The sequence below is a fragment of the Manis javanica genome, chromosome 4, assembly GCF_040802235.1.
Source record: "Manis javanica isolate MJ-LG chromosome 4, MJ_LKY, whole genome shotgun sequence".
NCBI lineage: Eukaryota > Metazoa > Chordata > Mammalia > Pholidota > Manidae > Manis > Manis javanica.
The window spans coordinates 173788958-173811097 of record NC_133159.1 but is presented as its reverse complement, the minus strand read 5'-3'; the positions used below and the strand labels follow the sequence as shown (position 1 = coordinate 173811097).

Below are 22140 nucleotides of genomic sequence, written 5' to 3'. Positions count from 1 at the left end.
GATGTAAGGCGCCACACACCTCAAGTGTGAACTTTAAGAGGCAATGAAAACACCCCAGTAATCAAGATAAGTGGTAGTTTAATGCACTATTTTTTAAAATAAGAAAAATGCAAAGCAATCTGTGATAATTGTAACTGGTTGTACACACACATACATATATATGTATAAACTAGGATTCATTGGGGTTCCTATAATAGAAAAATTCAGAATGTCAATATATCAACTGACATACACCTGTTTCTCTCTCCTAGAAAAACATCTGGAGATAGGTACGTTACAGAGTAGAGTGGTGGCCCCATGGCATTTTTTGATGGGTTGGGCTCCGATATCTCAACTCTGACATCATGTCTATGTTATATAACATCATATGATATGATATGACATGATATAATGATTTATATTTTTTATATATACTATAGAATAATTTAACAATGACCTAATGTGATTTATTTTTATTTTCTTACATTTGTTTATTGGCATTTTCTTCTTTTTCTCTAAATATTTATTTCATAGTAAAGAACAAAACCTAATATACTATATAACTTTAAGACTACAAAGAAGATACCATTCTGTTTTGATGAACAATTTGTCTTCTTTATTAGGGCTGAGGTGGAATTCTGATCTTTCATTTGCTGAGGGCTACAGAGACTGGGTAAATGCCTTTCCAGTGCAGGCAGACTTTGCAATCCCATTTCTCTACTCATTAGGGGAACAATCACTTACTTGTCTAGAAACACCAACTAAATCATTCGGGTAATACTTTGTATTTTAGTGGTTAAATGAGTGAATACAGAATAGTTTTAAACCATTATACATTCACTGGTGGAAGAGGCTGAGGGAAATTCTCTCACTGCGTGTAACAACAACAAAGAAATAGAAAGTAGAATGCACATTTGCACCATCTTTCACTGAGCAGCTTTTACCGCTACGCCTCATAGAGCGCAAATCATGGTAAATTTCCTCTAGAAAGTGTAGTGCAAAATTATGTGTATTCATGTGCAAAATTAAAGTGCATTAATGACTTGTTCCTTCTAGGAATTTCTTAGATTTAATAAGAATGTGGTCTTTTCTCCCAGAGCCCATTAAATGTACCTAAAAACCTAATTTAATCCTACTCTGCAAGAGTTAAGTTCCCAGTTTATTTTAATATCAAAAGCTTGGTATTAACTAAATAAGGCTTTTGGACCTCTTCTTATTTGAATTCTTTCTTTAAAAGGAAGGGAACTGAGAGGCCACCCAACATGAACTCCTCTGCTTCTAGTTGGTCTTTATTAATAATATAAAATCCTGAACACACAGGCAGACCCTGAAAACCAGATTGTAACTTATGAAAATTATCCTGCAAGTACTCATTTTCAGCAAGCTTGTTTCTGATAGGTTTGTTACCCAACATTAATTTTTTTTCTAAACAGAATTAGTAGCCTAATGGCTGTGCCTCCATAGAGAATAATTGGCCATTCAAATCGTGTGGCATATATAGGTAAACATTTCAGAACTGCCTCTAGGAGTCTTTTAAAGAGGAACACAACCCAGGGGAGAGGGTAGGGATCAAATATGAAGATGGATGGGATTTTAAAAACAATAAATTATTGCATTTTACCAGAAATTGTAAGAAAAAATTCATCAAACATTTAAAAGAAATAAAGCTAGTCAACTCATTTCAATGGAATTTTGAGTTCCAGAATCTGATGAAAGGGAATGTCTTACAGGAATATGGATTTCTTTCCCAGGCTCCTGGGAAAACTAAATAGAGGGGAGCTATCCTGGCAAATAATCAAAAAATAAGATGGTGCATTTGATATTTTCAAGAATGTTTCCTTTGTAAATATTTGTAAACAAGCATACCAACAAGTTTTTGTGAGCTTCCCATTTGTTAGTCAAAAAAATCAAAGATTTACTGCAGCAACCTGATAAACAGCAACTTTGCTATAAACTAATTATGAACACAGCCTCATTCAAATTCACAACTGAACTTTTAATGACAACCACAAAATATACATTACAGTTTTGTTTACATCATAAATGCCTATTTTTTAATATTTCTAAGTATACATATATTTGACCATGTCTCATGAGTCAATACAGTAATGCATGCCTAATCCACAGCCAAACACAGCTTGACAAATACTTACTTTATTCACTTAAAAACCCATTATCAGACTTGAATCCACCACTCTCTTTACAACATTTTCAATGACAAGCAAACTTCTCAAGTTTCGATGTTCTCTTGACTGATTGAAAATAGCCCTGTTAAATTTTAGCATTACTTAGCTATCTGCTCCATAATAGTGGTTTTAAAAGCATGAAGAAGTAGTTTTAAAAAACTTTGTGCTTCTATTTACAATAGCCAAGAATTGGAAACAACCTAAATGTCCATCAGTAGATGAATGTATAAAGAAGATGTGGTACATATACACGCACAATGGAATACTATTCAGCCATAAGAAGAAAACAAATCCTACCATTTGCAACAACATGGGTGGGGCTAGAGGGTATTATGCTCAGTGAAATAAGCCAGGTGGAGAAAGACAAATACCAAATGATTTCACTTATATGTGGAGTTTAAGAACAAAGAAAAACTGAAGGAACAAAACAGCAGCAGAATCACAGAACCCAAGAAGGGACTAACAGTTACCAAAGGGAAAGGGACTGGGGAGGATGGGTGGAAAGGGAGGGATAAGCGGGGGGCGGGAAGAAAGGGGGCATTAGGATTAGCATGTCTAATGTTGAGGGGGGAGCATGGGGAGGGCTGTGCAACACTGGAGAGGAAGTCAAGAGCAATAGAGGGTACATGCATGAGCATGGGGTTGGCTTTAATGAAAGGACCAGTTTTGATTCAGACAAATGTGCAAGAAAAAAATCAAATCCCATGATGGAAAAAAATTATTACTTAAACTCTCACAAGAACAAACGTTTGGCTGAAAATTGATTGCCACTGAGGTTCAGCATCAACTCACAGTGGCCAGGTGGCCACTGTTCTACAACCATTTCCGTGTAAAACAGACTCCTGGTTCTTTAGCTCCTGTAGTCAGCACTTGGCCCTGTTTACTATGCTTTAATATGATATACTGAAAAGCTTGTGAAATAGAATACAGACCCATGGGCTAGGATAGAGTCCCAACACACTTTACACATTTCCTTTCAACAGTTGGTTGTAATATGTGAACAAATGGGGGGGAGAAACAGAGAGCCAGCCCACTGCAGACTCAGAAGTTTTTCCTCTCTGGTATACTTAAGTGATTAAGATGTTCCTCCTGAGCAATGGTGACCTAGCCACTTATTTCTGGATCTTCACAATGTGTCAGTGGCAGATAAAATCAGTTACCTCTTTGATTGTGTGAGTGTGTGCACCACTCACACAAATGAAACATGGTAATTTGGAAAGCTGGATTTTCTTTTAACTGGCCAATTCTAGAGAACTAAGTTTATGATAAATGTCAAAGATAAAGAAAAAGACGTGGCTGTGGTGGTGGCTGTTACTTTTAATGTCTGATCACAAAGCTTAAAGGGGACATGGGACCGCCTGGTAATCCTATTTGTTTTCCTAGTCCATTCACTCCCCTAGCCTCTGAGGTGAGTATTTTAACCTTTTCTATCTCTTCTCAGATCTCTGATACCTTCACGCTCAGCTGATTGCCTTGCTTCTCATTTACACTGAAAGAGGAGAAGCTGGGAGGAAAGAGTGTCTTCAAACTCTGGTCCTTACATGAACTCCACCTGCGTGTGCTCTTTGTCCTTCTGTATCTGAGGCTAAGATGTCACCCCCTCCCCTGGTAGACTAGATGCCTTCCCTTCTCATCTATTCAAGGACTCCACTTCTTCTTTTACCCCCTCTCTCCTACATTGTCTATTATTTCCTTTCTATGGGATCATTCCCATCTGTTCATAAGCATGCTGAATTCCCTCCCACTAACAAAAGAAAGAAAAACATGAGAGCTTCCCTTGACCCGATATCTCCCTCCAGCTATTACTTCATTTATCTTCTTGCCTTCATAACAAAATGTTCCCCAGATCACCCCTACTTTCTCCCTGCTCATTGTCCCTTGAATCTCCTTGAGTCTGGCCATGACCCCAGGCATTCTTTCCAAAGTCTTTGGTGGTCTCACACATGGTCGCTCAGCAGCCTTTGATAGTCAATCACTTGATCACGTTTTTGATTCAAGCACTTGATCACGTTTTTTACTTGGCTGTTAAATGACCACACCTTCCAGAGCGTTCCTTCTCACCTTCCTTTAAATGAGTTTCTCATTTGTCTTACCTGCACCATGTTCCATGTCTCTGGCTCTAGTATCATGTCGTCCCGTGTCCATTCAATTCCTGGAAGATCTAGTGCGAGCCTACCCCTTTCAGCCCACATCTATGGAGAGGGCTTCCAAATTTACATCCTCAGGTCAAGCCTGCTCCCAGCACTCCAGACTCATAAATTCAGCCCCCTCCTTGGGTGTCAAATAGGCACCTGAAACTTATCATGGACAAAACTGAACTCAGGGTTTGCTGCTCCCCAAGACTCACAAACTTGTTTCTATTTCAAGGTCTTTGTGCTGGTTTAGAACTCTACTTCCCCGAGTATCCACATAGTTTACTCTCACTATTCTAGGTTTCTGAGCAAATGTTGCCTCCACTAAGAGGCCTTCCCTGACTACCTAAAACACCCAAAATGGCACCCATCATGCTGTGCATGGGTACACTTGTTTCTTTCTTTCCATGGCATTTAACTGTGCCTGGTATTAAGTTACGTATTTGTTCCTTTAATTTCTGACTCTCCTACTAGATTGTAAGTTCCAAGATGGCAATATCACTTTTCTGTTTAGTACATTATTGCCTTCACAACGCCTGTGAATGACCAGACACAAGGTAGGTGCTCAATATATAAATGCATGACTTAATGCACTTTAGAAAAATCAGGTACTGCAACAGAAAATTCTTATCTCGCTGACAGCATTCATTCTAGTCCTGGCAAATAGACAGATAGAGTGATGATAGATAAGAGAGGGAGGAAGAAGGAAGGAAAACTAGTTAAAAAATAAAGTCATGGTTCAAGTAATGACTCTATATCATCTTACTACGCTGATACCGACTGCAATGCGGGGGGAGGTGAGGACTTGATAATATGGGTGAATGTTGAGACCACAATGTTGTTCATAAGATTGTATATCAATAACGCTTTAATAAAAAAATAAATAAAGTCGTGGTTTAGAATGAGAATTATTCTTCATTACAAGAACTCTGGGTAAGGATGTACAAGCAGAAGATACGAATTCATGTATGGGTTCTGCTACTTGATGGTAGGCAAGATGTTTTATGATTCTTAATGTTTCATTAATAAAGTTATTAGAAGAGGTACATGAGAGACTTTTCTGTTTTAAAAATTCTATGAGAAACATCTCTAATTTATACTTCAAAATGAGTTAGTGTTGGGACATCTTTTCATGACAGGGGTTTGAGTATTACGAATGGGTACATTCTTCAGACAATAAGAATAGAGATGCGCACCACCTATTGGCCATTAACTCTGTGCTAAGTATTGTCTTAAGTGCTTTTACATGCAATGTGGCATTTAATACTCAAACCAAGTTTGAGTATGAGTCGTTTGCCCAAGGGGCACCCTGCTTGTAATCCACAGAGCTAGCTAGGATTCACACCTACAGCAGTTGACCAACTAGATTTCAGTCTTAATTAAATGAGAGTGTTAACAGAAACACAGAGGAAGAGTGAGACAGAGAGTCTAAGATACGGAGAATGAAATAAGAGATAAAAACAGGCAGAGAAATGGATAGACTTAAAGACAAAAAGAGACAAGAGGCAGAAACAGAGACCTAAGCCAAAGGCAGCACGGCAAAACATGTGAGACTTGATTGAACTCTTTCTCTCTCTCACTCTCTACACACACACACACGCACACACACACACACACACACACACTACTAATAATGCAAGAATTGTTGAAGCCTCATGTATTTCTAATACTTTCATCCTTGATAAAACTATAGCCTTGATCAAACAAGCACCAATAATATAAAACAGTGGCCATTCAATTTCTGAATTTGTTACAAAATATACTATTTAGTCCCTAGCAGACTGTACTCAGTGGGAAGGTGGCCAATCTTAACTTTCTCTGTGCTTCACATCTGGATGCTGACATAAGTAGAATTTAGAAAAAAAAAATCCTTCCAACAAATACCATAACTGTTTGAAAGGCATAAAAAGTATGAGATTGTAACACATATATTTACAAAGCAACTCTTTACTCATTATTAAACCTGTTTATGAAGCTGTTTCTATATATGCATTAATGTGATTATTCTTGTACAGTATTATAATTTATACCTAAATTCTGGCTGCTTGCTCTTACTAAAAATAGATTGTTGAATTATGCATTAGATTCTCAATGGACATGGCCCAGACTTTGATATCTGTATTGGCAACCTAAATGAGCTCCAATTTCATCTTCCGATTTATATATGATCCATGTTGAGGGAGCCGAGGAAAAATCTAGTCCATGGGATCCATAGGCAGACCAGTGCCCTGTATTGCTTTTCAGAGTGGGCTGTTCTCTGACTTGAGTGGTGCTTGATGTATTTTGTTTAGAGGCCTTATTGGCAACGCGCTTCCTAACTTATTCTTCCAAATATGATCCCGTGGAATCAGCGGGGTGGAAAATAAAACTGAATGATTTATTTCATGGAAAAAAAAAATGTGTTCTCTTGTAACCACAAGGTGGCACAATGGTGACCAAGAATATTCAGCAGCCTCCTAATAGAATCGCACTTACCAGAGGCTTTTACATAATTGCTATTATTAATAACCTGTCGCTATTATTATCATTAGGATATTTCAGAAGACCAACATATCACCCTAGCCTTTGCTGAATACATGTTTTATTTTTTTTATGTTTTTCCTTCTGCCCTCAAAATCATTCATATTTTGCTCTCCCCCAACCCCTAGTCCCAGAAAGGACAATCAGGTGTGCAGCTCTTTCATCTTATTTATTGTCCAAAGCTCTTTAAAACAAAGAGCAATTAAGTTGCCTAACTGGAGAAGGATAAATGAAACTTTACATTGCTCTGCAAATAGGATGTTCTCAATTCAGTTTTCGTTACTCCATGACTACCTAAATATTCATTCATAGTATACAAGAATACAAAAGCCATTCTGGAAGCTTTGGTTTGCAGTAAAAGATCAGATTTGATATTTTCAAATTGCTATTTCTGTGGGTCCCACACCAGACATGAGATTGGGAAGGGCAGCCAGGATATTCCAATGTGCTGTCCATTTATTTTATGGATGTTTGGTATTGGGATTAGACCATCTGTCCCCATGCTCAAGGGACTAGGAGACCAATGGTGTCTGGGAATCTAGGTGCTGCCATCACAGACTTACACTTATTGGAAGGGGATAAAAAAAGCAGCCACTTCCTCTTAAATGGAGATCAAACACAGGCTGGCAAGGTACAGTTGTTCAGCCAGTCGTTCGTTGCCTCAGTCAGCAATCTGAAGAAGCGCCTCTTGACCTTAACACAACGTATAGCGTACATTAGAGAAAAAGAGGGCGGCTCTCCCCATCCCAGATGGGTTCTACGCTTTCTATTCTGGCACGTGAATGTGGCTCTCAGCCATCTGGGTGCTTTGCGCATTCATGGGGCCGGCCAGCACGTAGTGGGGCAGCAAGTCTTCCCATGTTCAATCAGCAGCAGCTTATTTGGGCTGTGAGTGCTCATTTTTTGGATAATAAGCCTGCTCTTCCCAGGACCCTGTTAATTTGCTAGAACATGTTGAGAAGTATGAATATAATACATAGTATTACGACATAAAGTAGTTTAATGCTTATTCAAACAGTTTAAATGTAATGCCCATGAGATAGTTTACATAGGGGGATATCCTGCAGTCTAATTTCTTCCTGGTTGGGTACCATTCACTAAGCCATGTATCTGAGAAGAGTATTTTCATTCTCAAAGCACCGTTTTAGTGAATCCCGATGCCTCATGCAACAGAGAGGAAGTGTGGTTTACCTAATCCAAAGTGGTTTTGGTAAGACAGAACACAAATCCTTTACATTCGGGTGGAAATAATTTATATTCCATCCACCAGATAATCACTCGTTTTAATTTTTTTTTTTTGTTTTGGCTTAAGCCAATGTTAAAAGTTAAGGAATGTAAGCTAACTGATAATACTGACATGGACAGAGTTTGCTGCTGCTGATAAATAATAGCTCCCACTTTATTAGCACCTATTATGTACCCAGCCTGCTCTAACACCTTACAAATATTATCTTGCTTCATCCTTACAATTGTGAGGTGGGTACTGTTATTTTCCTCACTTCGCAGTTGAGAAAACTGGGGCACAAAAAAAGTAACTAAATTGCCCCAAGTCACACAGCAAAAACTAAGATCCAGAAGTAGGCAGTCCAGCTCTAAGTCTGCCTTCTCAGTACATCAAAAAGAACTATAGGGAGGGGAATTAAGAATCACAAATGTCAATTAAGTTGCTCCAAGTTGCATGATTAATCAGATGAGCAGCTGTTGTCAGCCCAGATCTACGCACCTGTCCCTGGTGGGCTCCTTTCCTTGTAGGGGTCCTGCCTCAAAAATGACCCCATCAGTTTCCTGGAAGAAAAACCCCACTACTCATTGTGTTTGTTTATTCCCTACGGCCGGCCCTGCCAGAGGGCTAAATGTTCCTGCTTCCAAGGGGAAAGGTTTGGTGATGGTAACCAGTACACAGAGGCGAACCCCACAATGCGTTAGCATTGCCCCAGTGAGCCATTTTTTAAAAATGGCATCATTTTTGTTACACTTGGAAAAAATTTACCAACATTCATCATTGCACTCACCAGCCATCTCTTGCATTTCTTTCCTTGCCCACACTCCAGCTTCTCTAAATAATCACTGATGAACAAACAGTTCAGTTCAGAAGCACTTCTAGAAAAAAAACGTGCTTCTATTTAAGCCTTGAAGTGGTCACTTCTCCCATTTAATGGTTACAGAAGAAAAATATCTCCACCTGCAGCAGCGTCGGGACTGCTAATGTATTGCCTGTGGGGATTCCTAAGAAGCCTGGTCACTGGTAGCTGTGTTTTCTTCCTCTGCCATCCCTCCGGGGCAGATCACTTCTCTAAGTTGGGGGTTTCCTCATAGGTAAAATGGAATCTGATTCAATGAGCTGATATCCCTCTGACGTCCTCAAAATCTTTGGTTCTGGAATTGGCAGCTGGCAGAGGTTAGCTCTGTCCATAGCTCAGCCCCTGTGGCTCGCCGCCCTTCCCCAGGCAAGCCAGTATCAGAAACAACAGGCAGCCTAATAAATAATTGATCTCCAGCATGTGCTTCTAATTCAAATACAGAGCCTTTACCCACACTATGCAGCGCATGTGACTGAAGTATTTTATGTGGAAATCTGAAAGTTTCTGACAAGTTTCTGTAAAGAAGTTTTCACAGGGTCTAAACCTCTTGGGGCTCTTTCTGTCTCAAGTTCAAGTTCCTTAGACAGTGATTAAGGATGTTTTATAGGCCCCCGTGGTAAATGATAGCATAGAGAAAGAGCATTCTTTGCCTATGTAATTTAGCAAGACTTGATCTGTTTGGGTTTTCATCTGCTGGGCCTGCTGAAAACTCTCTGTGATGAACCTGTTTCTCTGCAGCCCGTGGAGGCTCCAAAGTTTGCATCGAAGGCCCGAGTTCAGTGATTGCCCAGCTCAGGTTGCCTTGTTTATTGAGAAGACTCTCCATCTCAGGCCAGCTACTTTTTCTTGAGATGACAGACTGACTCAAGACCCAGGATTCTTTTACTCTGCAGTATTTATACAATAGCAGACATCAATCAGCCCAAACAGCAAAAGGCAACGGTTTATTTAATTCAATTCATTTACAGATTTTCCCCACTAGGTATTCAGCAACCAAGAGTCTATTGAACTTCAAAACATTTAGCCATGTCGATTTAAGTCTCCAAACTGCACAAAAGATCGGCAACCCCAGGCATGGACATTCCCTAAAGAAGAGAGCTCTGGGGCACAGGAGAAGGAAAGATGCCACTTGACCCCCGCCACATCTCATGACCCAGGCACACACTCTTAAGAGGCTGTGTTAAGTTGCTTTCATAAACTCTGAGCCATGAAGGAGGAACTAGGGGATTCACTTGGATGTCAGGTTTTCCTCCCTGAGGAAAAGCTCCAAAACAATGCAGATCCGGGGCTGGTTCGCCAGCAACACTAAGATTTGGCCTCTTTGGTAAAATGACCCACAGGAGCCCTTCCTTCTCTCTGCCCACACATTTATCTGAACTGAGTCCCAGCTACTAGCTTTCATTTTCAAAGACCTCCTAGCCAGGAGAACTGCGGCAGAGAATTTGCCAAACGCCTCTCCTGCTGTGTATGCTGTCCCTTGTGTCTCTGCTATCGGACTTGGATTCTGTGCGTGAAGCCCAGAGCTGCCGTCTCTGGAGAACGGGTCCTTTAAAAGCGAAAGGGAGAGAGAGAGGCCACACCAGATTTAGAACTGAGGCTGGGCTCTGGGATGGATGGAGTCCCAAGGGTATAAGTAGTAGGACTGGTTTCTTGAGGTCCACAGGCCAGGCGTACCTAAAAAAAAAAAAAAACACGGGGGCTTTCTGCAAGCCCTTTATATGCCATGAATGCTTGTAATGGATGGAACTAATAAAACATTGTAAACCGAGTAGAATTTGGTGCCCAATTATTTCAATAGGAGTGGTCTAGAGAATCCACTTTGCACATAGCCTGGCCAGCTCAGAAGTAATGAAATACAAATAAAGTAAGATCTAGGTGCCTTGGAATACCCTGGGGGGTCTGAAACACATGAGTAGCAGTTTTACTTTTTTGCCAAGCTGTACAGTACTTGGTGGCTTGCCTGAGCCCTGGTGAAAGTCCCATGCATGTAATTCTTTGGGAGGAAAGGAAAGGAAGAAGATAAAGGGCCTGGTCAATCCTCTTATTAAGGTCACTCAGCCATCAATGTCTCAGAGGGATTTCCAAGCCAATAGTAATTCTCTGTGTTTGTTTTACAATAATAGTGGCATTTCCTCAACTCCCCAGAAGATATGTGCTTTCCGCAGAGAGCAGCCCCATCAAATGTCCTGCACAAGTGGGACCTAACCTCTACATCCTTTTCTCCTTTCCAGCCTTCGTTTCCTGGATAATTCCCTTCAGAAATATTGCTCATTGGGTCAGGTAGAAATCACATTTCTTTCCACTTATGCAGGAGAAGTGTGGAGATATGTAATCAAAGGCTGCATTCTTTTCTACTTAGCCAATTTCCCTTGTAAGTGGTGTTCTTGATAACTCATGCTCACGAAATGGCTGCAGGGGCTACAGCCACCTCATCTGAGGTTCAGGGGAGGAGAAGGTGAATGCAGAGAATACAAGGGTATATGCCAGCGAAGCCCACCCCAGTAAAAGAGCTTTCTTAAAGGTCATATCCAAAGAGTTCTGCTGATATCTCATGGACCAGATCATGCCACACAAGGGCACTCCACACCCCACCCTCAGTGGCAAGGAAGACTGGAAAGCATAGCTGTTAATTTTTTTTAACTTGGATACACTGTTGTCCTAAATGGGAATATGTTAGTCAGGAAGAATTAAAGAATAAGATACTCAATGACATGGCAATTAAAAATATCCACCCCATTGTTCTGCTGCTGGGACTAAGCATATCTGTGCAAAACCCCTAAGAGAGCTTGATGGACAGATGGCACATGAATATAGCACTCCCTTATCTCTCCCTGTGCTCATTGATACTTCAAGGGCTGTACGCACCACACAGTGGAGCAAGACCTTGATGCCACAACTTGTTTTCCATCTAATTAAATCACTGAATAATTTCATCTCTAGGGGGAAAATAAGTGCCGTAAGAAAAAATACTTGACTGACTTCTCATCGACAGAGCATCGAAACTAGAAATGGTGCCATTTTGCACACAGCCTTCTTGAAATGCTTACAGAAGCACTTAATTGTTAATTCAGATATAGCTGTTCTACAAGCTGTTAGAAGCCCGTAAACATGGTTTACAATTCTGCCTCTGTTTGAATTCTGGTGTGCTGTACCTGGTGCTGACCACCTCCAAGTTCAGTTTACATTAACTAGAATATTGGCACATGCACACACACTTTTTCTATTAAGATCTTTAGTATTAAGTAACTCCTTGGAGTGCCAAAGTATGTTATAAACCAAAACAGAAAATTAGATGGAAATAATACATGGGAATGATGACTTTTATATTCTACGCTGTTAAGAGGATTTGACAGTGGAGGCACATTACACAACAGAATATATTTATTAGACATTAATGTTTCTATTCTAATACCAACAAAGCAAGATTATGGATCAGCATTGTCCAGGAGGTAAAGCAAAGGGAAATGAAACTAGATGTGAGACAGAAACAAGCTAAAAAAAAAAAAAAGGGTCAGGGGAAGGTATCTCTCTCTGTTCATGGGGGTGGTGGTTGTTTCTAGGTAGTAGATCTAACACTCTAATGTAGCTGAGTAATTGCTGCTACAAAATTCAAATTTACATTGTGTATGCAATTTTTAAAATGGGTTTTGCATTCCTGAAACAAGACAGAAAGAAAAGCATTACTGAGATCTCCGGTAATAAACTTCAGGACAGTTTTACAACTTGTGACCTGAACAAATACTATACCTATAAAAAGTAGGAATAAAAGATTTGCACATGTGCATTTAAAAAGTGACTTTATTGCTCATAAGCAAAAGAAACAAAGAGGGGAAAAAAAGCAAGAAGGGAGGGAAAGAGGACGGGGAGAAAGAGAAGGGAAGGAGAAAGAAAAAAGAAGAAAAAATAAGAAAAACACCTTACATACCTACATATTTTACTTTTATTGGTAATCTTGGACTATGTGATTCAGTACAACTTATTTGTGTGCTTTAATTTAAATGGAGAGAGAATTTTTCCAGAAAAAGCGAAAACTATATGTATAATATACATTTAAATAAAATACACAAATTAAAAAACCATGACATATACTTATTGCCAACTCAGCAATAATGTAAAAAAGAAAAAACAGATATGTCTGAATGCAGCTAATAACTTCTCTTCATTCACAGATGATTGGCTTTGTGCTTAAAATAATTATGATTAACATTTTTAAATATGGAAATAGAATTAATCCCTTGTCCTAAAATGTAAGCCATTCTATAGCACTCAGCCTATCTTGTTAATATGCATTAAAATCACCTTAATTATGTTTCACAAAACCTTCACTTTGAATGATTGTTCCACATTCAGTGGAAAAGTTTCTTAAAATCCACTATTCAAGTCATTTATGTCTTATAAAGTGTCCAAGACAAGAAGCAGACATAACTGCTTCTGGGACACCTTGCTCTCCTCCTGGCCCCCCTCAAAAAAAGTGTCCGTCTTTTCTGTAGCCAGACAAAGCTGCAGTCTTACAGGACACAAATAGAACTTTTCTATCAAATGGATATCACTGCTATCTACTCCTCAGCCCGTCTCTATGGACCTGTTCCTTCGTGTTGTCCTTGGGAGGTGGGCATAGGAAGCCCCCTTGTCAGAGAATCTAGAAAGGTCACGTTTGCCTTATTTCTGCTCCTCTACATAAAGCTGTTTGTTGGAGTCAACCAGGGCAGGTAAGAGAGAAATACTACTCCGGTTAATGATGTCAACTTTTCTTCTGTCTTACGGATTAGAGAAAAAAAAGCTCCCAGCACTCATTGTTCATTACCAGGGCAAGTGAAATATAACTATCTGACTGGGTGGCATTGCCTATTTCTTACAGCCACGACCTCCGCCTGCTGATACCAAGACACTATGAGGGGCAAACAGCAAACCTGCCAGTTGATTCCACAATGTTAGTGATCTCAACATTACAATCTACTGACTGCATATCTTGGTTAGACGACATGTTATTCTTATAGGAAACCACTCATTATACTATCGATTTTGATATATTTAAAATGTTGTTATTCATGCTAACTGCCTGTCTTCCTATTTTTATTGATTCCAGTATCCTCCCTTTGTTCCCCATTACTGAATAGTATACCTCCAGTTGAAGACACATGCATATGGGATAATAAAAGGAGATGAAATTTATGTTAATCAATTAGGCTCTTAATAGCAACCCTAACACAAAATTTGCTAGCACACACACACACACAAATGTTTCAATGATTGGATACTATTCTTTCTAGATTATCTTTTTGATTAACAAGTTCAACCTACTCTTCTTATCCCCCATCACCATCAAACAGCTATAACATTCTGTAAAAGCCCTGTTTATAACTACTTGTCTCAAGGTGACTGGCTAAAGAGTAAAATGATTGAGTGGTAGCCCTTGCAATTACAATTTAGGACTACATTTGAGATTCTACAGAAATTCTATTTAAATTCAGGAGAGCTTTCTGATAAGGTACTTCCTTACACTCATCCATGGCAGAGGTGGTGGTCTCCTCCGGGTTTTCGCAGCTGCTGACAATGGCAACTGCACTAAATGAACTTCTTCTGACCTTGGGGTCTGTGGTGCCAGATCCCCGGATTGGCGGGGCTTTTTCCATGTTGTGGAGCTGCTGGTCTTTCCAGTCTAATTGTTTGGCACTGCAAAAGGGAGCATATACTTCAACACTTCCCTCAAACTGTAAGCAGTTCACTTTGTAATACTTTCTCTTAACTTCCAAGACATCATTAAACCTATGGCCCCAGAGAATTTCTCGGGGAACATAGGAACTTCTGGATTGGTGGGATGTTCCCGTGGAATCGCCAGTATAGATAAATGTCACCAAAATCTCAAAGTTATCTTTGGCTACTGCTTTTCGGTCAAGGGCATACAGAGGACTCTCCTGGTCAATTTCATGAACAATAGTTACTGGGGTGACAAGGATGATCTGGTCATTGACTAATTTTAGGTCTTTAAATGCCATTGTCATCCGCCCCTCGCTATCTTCTGTGTAGCGGAGAAGCTGGGCCCTCACTGTGCCTTCTACCACGTGGTTTGGTCGGAAATCACCAATGCGCCACATGAGGCAAAGCTTCCCATCCCTCATGCCTATGAGTGCAAAATAGCTAAACCGAATGGTTTGGGCTCTCTTTCGAGCGGTTGCCATTTTGGCCAAGGCAGCTCCGATAATGAAGGTATTTATGATGCAGCTTAAGATGGACTGAAGGATCACCGTGAGCACTGCCACAGAGCATTCTTCGGTGACACAGCGGTAACCATAACCGATGGTGGTTTGGGTCTCAAGAGAGAATAAAAACGCTCCTGTAAAAGAATGGACGTTGTCAACACAAGGCGTGATGTCTGGATCACTTAACAGATCTCCATGATGAAAGGCTATTAGCCAAAAGATGGTGCCAAATGTCAACCAGGAGAGAATATAAGACAGAGAAAAGATCACAAACATATGGCGCCACTTGGTGTCCACAAGGGTGGTGAAAATGTCGACCACGTAGCTCCCCCATTCTCCAAAAATGTGCTTGAAGTACACGTTACAGCTGCCGTCTTTGAGGAGCAGACGTCTTTCTGCTCTTCTCTTCTCAGCTATAATATGCTCTGGGGGATAGCCTGGCTTTTTGGGGTCCACGTTTACAATGGGATAGCTGCTGCCGTAATAGCTCATTCTTCCCTATGCTCTTCGAGCATCCAGTTGAGCTTCGTAGTAGCAATAGTTTTAGATGCTTGCTACTGATTGGTTTGGGTGTTCACTTAAAACCTGTAAAAAAAAATTAAACACACTTTAGCTTTGAATTTCCATCTTCATAGCAATGTACCAAATTGGAAGCAATTTTATGCCATCTGAAATAGCTAAGACTTCATTTGGCCGACAGAGACATTCAGTATTGATTAGTCATTTCAGTTTAGAATTCAACTCAGTCATTTCAGTCACTATGGGAACAAAATATGCAATTAGACAAAATAACATTTTTATATATGCATCTTTATAGAGTAGACACTCTGATTAACCTCAAAGAAGTCTCACTACCTTTTCTGACCTGACATGAAACATTCTTCTAATTTTTGTAATCTCTGGGCATGAAGGCATTTAGAAAACAAAATAATTTGTAAAATAAATGGACAAAATGTAACGCAGTTATTTGTCTAGCAGTCTTATAAGTTTTCTGCTTAAGTTAGATGCTTTCCCTTCTACAGAAGAAGGATGCAGTTAAGAGTTTCTACCTTCCTGTTGAATGTACCTTACATACCGGTTGCTATGATAGGTAGACCCCGCCTTCAGTACCTGCCGCTTCCTCTCTCTTCCACAGAGGATTTCTTCCTTGTGTACTTCCCAGGACAGAACAGAACTGACAGGGACACAATTTCAGATTCAACTCTTTCCCCCTAGCTCCACCTTTAGTCTTGAGAGGGAAAAAAACCTTAACCCCAGAGGAGTTAAAACCACTCCCAGGTAAGCTTTCAATAAGGTCTAAAATTGTTTCTGCATTTGTCTAGTACCATCCATTCTTTTTTTGACACTGGAAACTCTTCTCTTTCAGTCTGAATAGAAGTCAAAAAGCTGCCAAAGTCACTAATCTTGTTTGCCTCTTAAAGGGAGCATACTTGCAACCCGACCCTTCTCTCAGGCTCTTCAGTGTGTCCCTGATGTTGTCACAACCACCCCAGGCGAAAATCACTTCTCTCCCTCCAAATTCAGTCTTTAAAAAGACCAAAGCAGAACATACAGTTCTTATTGCTCTTAGCAATAAGGTATATAGGTATAGGCTAAGGGTTTCCCAGCTCAAGTCTGAATTAAATTTTAAATATTCAAAAATAGTCAATGTTAAATGGTCTTTAGTTACTTCTATGCAAAAAGAAAGAGTCACTGCAGCCCAGTCTTAATGGTTTAGTAATTATGAGAATGTTTTCTTTATAGTCTTCCTGTGCTAGACGGGCGCAGGAGCACATGGGGGAGGGGAGGCTTCAGACTAGAAGACCTCGCCCCTCCACTGCATAGAAAATCCAGGTGGAGTAACTACTATTCCTGACACCGAGACTCACCCCACTTTGACACCAACCAAGGAAATTAATCACTAAGTACCTATTCAGCACCTTCCAGGCTATAAAAGGAAGGAAAGAGTTAATGTCCCTCTGGTCAATAGGAATCACTTTTCTTCTTCTCCAGGGATCAGGTCCACTTTACAATAAACACTTTGTCTGATGGGCCACTGTGAAGCCAGACTCTGCTTGACACCCAAAATCCCACAAGGCATGTCCACGTTTCCCTCTGTCCATCTGCCCGTCCCTGCCCACTTCACCCACCCGCCCTCAGATCTGCATGGAGGGGTTACATGCCCTCCTTTGCCAGCTCTTCAGCCATGTTTTGGGGAGATAGTTGTATAATTTCAGGATATGACCCAGGGCAGACAAAATGCTTACTGGAAAATGGAATATAAAATGTTTCCACACATTTTATTATTTAACATTCATTGTAGGTTCCCATCTGATTTGTCATGGACACTTCACAAACAGAAGCAGCTGTTCAAGGATTCTGTCTCCACAGTCTCACCTGATCATTCCAGGCATGAGAATGGGGCTGGTTATAATCAAAGACCCATGTGATTTCTAATTAAAAAGCACATTTGGAGATAGGGTTGTTTTCTTGTTTAATGCTTCCAACCCAGACCCTTAAAGGGAACTGCACGCACTGTGGGAGCCTGAGAATAAGAAAGCAGAGTTCATAAATCAGAGCTACTGTGTGACTTTGCTCTTTTCTCTCGCCAAAAGGAAAAAGAAAGGTTATTTGAAATGGCATTCAGTTGGCATCATTTTGAATTCCAGTGGTGCCAACAACTGCTCTAAACAACCCATTTCAAAAACACCTTCAAAAGTATGCTAATTGGTGAATGAAGTTTCAATTAATACAAGCTACAAGCGAGCAAATTTGAGTATGTGGAAAATTTATATCTGAACAATGTAACAATTTCAGGGATACAAGTTACAGCTCTGAGAATTCTGTCCCAAACGCACCAAATTTCTGTTGTGGTTCATTATTATGATCATTCAACTTATTCAGAAAAGGGCTTTCAGATTCTGAGTACATACACTTTATTCATTTATTCTTTGATTCTCCAACCATGTGGATACATTTTGTAAAAGGCAATTGTCTTTCAGTTAAATGATAGATTAAGAACAAACTAATTTTATTTAGTCTTAACCTCATCTTACCCTACTCAGCGAACAAGAAATTTATGGAGGCTGTTTTTGTCAAAATGGATAGACAAAATAAATATTTATTCATCCCTTATTTCATATATTATAATTTCATCACTTTTCCAATTGCTGGACATTTGATGACATAGCATAAGACTTGTTGATTGGACATTCTGTATTTAGTATCTTGCGTCTTAGGATTAAAAACAGCTTTAAAAGTACATTAATGCTTTCATAATCATCTTGTTACCATCAATGCCATCAAAAAAAAAATGTTCCTACTTCTGTGTTTCTTTTTGATGTTGTGTTCCCTGCTCTCTAGAAACTGATGGTGACAATTTCATAGGTTGCAAAATTCCCTTTTTTTTAGTGACAATGGAAATTTGATCTCTGCGATTACAAAACTGGAATAGGGTACAAAAGTACATGCTGACTCTAAGGTCCCCCTACAACCAGTTTCGAACTGTTTTGTCAAGTGTTTAATGACAAAGGTAGGAAAAGGGCTGCAATTTCTTTGCCATGACCTGGAATTGTTTTGCAGATGTGGCTAGAATAAGAGGCTAGAATACCCAGTGAGGATGGTGGCTCGTTTCCTGAGAACGCCATCCAAGCTTATAACAATTGGCAAACACACTTAGAAGGCATTGCAAGGCTCCCACAGTCACTCCATCCCACAGAGATACCTGGGAGGGAACTCAGAGGGGTCAGAGTCAGAAGACCCAGACCTCACTGTGACTTTCCTCCAACTTCGAGCATTGTATTAAATTCAGATTTTTTTAAATGTTTTCAATGGAATAGTATTCAGCTATAAAAAGAAAAGAAATCCTGCCATTTACAGCAACATAGATGGATCTAAAGGATATTATGCCCAATGAAATAAGCCAGGCAGAGAAAGACACATACCATATGATTTCACTTATTTGTGTAGTATAAAAATAAAGCAAAACAGAAGGAAAAAAATAGCAGTGGACTCATAGGTCCTGAGACGTGACTTGTGGTTACCAAGAGGGAGGGATTGGGATATGTTGGGGGGGAAATGTGAGGGGGATAAAGGGGCACAATAATTAGCAGTCACAGTAGAAGCTGGTAACGGGGATGTAATACAACATGGAGAATATAACCAATGATTCCGAAGCATCTTATTACATTGATAGTGACCACACTAGAGCGGGTGAGGATTTAATAATATGGATAACTATTATTGTTGATCCACTATGTTGTAATTTGAAACCAACATAAGATTGCATATCAATGATACTTCAATAAAAAAAAGTTTTCTAATCTACTTTGATGAGGGGAATCTGATTCTCATCCTTGGTTTTCTAGATCTTTGTATGAGTCCAAGGAGAAACCTTCCTGACTGAGTGTATTTCAAATGGGCTATCCACCTGCTAGAGAGCATTTTCAACAGAACAACTAAGCATCATGCATGTCTGTCCCCACTTCTTGATACAAAAAAGTGCCTCAGTCAGACTCACCAATTTTTAAGCAATTCCTCTGCCATTCTGCAGTATTTCAAATTCAGCTATTTACTAAGCAGACTATTCTTGTAGGTAATTCTTCAAACTTAATCTTTTCATCAGCATAGTGAGCGTACGACATAGTGGTTAAGACTTTACAATCCTGGTGTGATAATAAAATTCAGTCTTGCACCTAGCATCTACTTAATATAAATAAATATTTTAATAGTAATACTAATTGCCTTTGTAGAATTTGAGATATACCACAAATAATGGCTGAAACTATCTTTGCTGAAATTCAGTAGTTATTGCCCATTGGCCTTTGAGATTAGCAAGTGCCTTCTTTAGCGTGTAAATGATTTACATGAAGTCATCAGTTGATCAAGTCACTTTTCTGGCAACTACTAGGTGAGATAAATTTTAGTGGACCTGTGAGAGCCATAGGGTAGAAAGTAGAAAAGATGGTCTTAATTCCATGTGCAGATCATTGTCTTTGAAGACTGGCTTTAGGTGGAGCTCTTTGGTCTGCAGAAGGGGAGGAGGTTGGCAGGAGGGTCCACAAGACAAGGTATAGTCAGAGGGCACATGTGGGTGGGAGCTGTTTGCTGAGGAAGAAAGAGAGGTGTTGATGAGCTAGGGCAGAGCCCAGCAAATTAGGTTATTTTGCTCAAAACCAGTCGCACAACTTGGTGCCTTGGCATTATGCCTGAGCCGTATCTTGCCCTGGGATCCTCATAAGACAGTCGGACAGACTGGGGTGGAGCTCTTCATTCAGCCATTGAACACCTGCTTCACTCACCACCTGCTAGATGCCATCCAGACCTCTCCAAACGCTCCCTGTCTCTTTAATTTCAAACATGTTCTCCTTCGTTAACAATTCCAAGGCATTCTCATGTTTCCTTCTCAGCGGCTGTCACCCCCAGATCAGCCTTGGTTTGACCTATAGCCTTTGTTCTCTCCCAACCCTACCTCAGCCCTCACCCAACTTCTCAGTGACCATGGATTTTGCCTCTTTCCTGATACAGCTCCACAATTTCTCCTGAATCAATTTAAGAAAGTTTTGTGACCATTTATGACAGGATAAGGGTTATGAGCAAACAGCTATGGCTACACTGAAAGCTGGCCTGAGAAGGAGAAGCAGAAATACGGCACAATAACATTGCTGGCAACTTTATCCGGGGGTTCTCTTTCTAGCCCAGTTTTCCCTTAAGAGTATCTACATCCTAAGCCATAAACCCTGCCCCACCCCAAATGATGCTGTGTTTCATAAAGAAGTAGACGAATTTGGACTCTGGGATTCTGTTTTTCCATTTTTCTGGATGACAAGATCACACCAATAAGAATTATAATTCCAGATTATTCTGGCTTAAAAAATCTAATTACCTTAATAAGAAATAGTCTGAAATAAGATGTTTTTTGGTGTCATAGAGAAAATATGAAATGGAAAGCAGACTCCAGGTTCAGTTCCTTGAGTGGCTTGTGTCAGTAACTCTTCCCTGAACCTCAGTGTCCTATGTCACCAAGTAACTGTGAGACTTGAATGAGATCGTGAAAGGGAAGCGACCTTTCACCGTGCCAGGCTCCTAGCAGATATTCAGTAACCACTGCTTGCACCTGAATCCTCTGAGGACTCAGTTTCCCCCTCTGTTATATCAGAGCACCTGCTCTAACCCTGTCAAACAGCTTTCTACTTGCATGACAGCAGGGCAGACAATATCTGGTTCCCAGCAGAAATATCTGTGTAAATTCAGGGATGGCACCATTGCTTCCTGTCATGTAACCACCTAGACCACTTCTCTGTTCTGCTATGAGTTTCCTAAACATCCAGGGACTGGGTTGTTTTCCCTCTTTTCATAACTGTCACCAAATGGGAGTTCCCCTATTCCTTTTTCTCAACACACACACACACACACACACACACACACACACACACACACACACACACACACACTTCCTAATCAGTTTAAGCATTTTATTGCTATTTACTGTGAGCCATCAAGCTAAAACAAGCAAGATGGATAAGCCTGGCAAAATGAACAGATTAAAGAAATTCACAAGGTCATTATCATGTTTTTCTTTGTCTTAAGTGGTATGTACACATTTTCCTAAGATGATTCTCAAAGTTTCTCTTGTTCTTATTGAAAATCAGTCCGCCCATCCCTGCCTTGGTTGGGTGTCAGCTTGAGTTGCTTAGAATTTACCTTGAACTGGATTCACACTGGCGCCCAAGTTGGGGAGCGTGGGATGTTCTATCCTTTTAAAAGACCACTTACAATACAAAAAAAAAAAAAAAAAGACCACAGTGCGATGTCCCTGCGTTCTCTAAAGAAAGCACATTGCCAAAGGCCCCTGAAACTCTCCAGTGCAGATCTTGTTACTGATTGTCTTCATTCTTGTTCTGTTTGTTTTCTCTTCTTTTTTCTCTAGTTGAGCTCCTACCCTGTGTCAGACCCACCCACTTTTAGGAATTAATGAAAAATCCCACCTTTGGGGAATCTGCATTTCAAAAACATGAAAACAATGGCATGGGATAATCGCTGGTAGTAGAAAGTACCAAGAAGG

The 22140-nt window shown here is 40.1% G+C and overlaps 1 protein-coding gene across 3 annotated transcripts in view; it reads right to left on the bottom strand.

Moving 5' to 3' along the window:
* Nucleotides 1-2015: 2015 nt before the first annotated feature.
* The window catches only part of KCNJ16 (potassium inwardly rectifying channel subfamily J member 16), a 60519-nt gene continuing 40394 nt past the window's right edge, over nucleotides 2016-22140 (bottom strand). For 2 of the 3 annotated variants that reach the window (XM_017641604.3, XM_017641610.3), the window contains exons 2-3: nucleotides 14399-15683; nucleotides 2016-10572 (exon numbers count right to left, since the gene is read on the bottom strand). In XM_017641604.3, the coding sequence (XP_017497093.1) occupies nucleotides 10484-10572; nucleotides 14399-15590 (1281 nt within the window). In that variant the 5' untranslated portion in view covers nucleotides 15591-15683 and the 3' untranslated portion in view covers nucleotides 2016-10483. Of the gene's footprint in view, nucleotides 10573-12820; nucleotides 15684-22140 lie in introns of those variants that run through there. The other variant, XM_017641628.3, reaches the window with a different exon arrangement.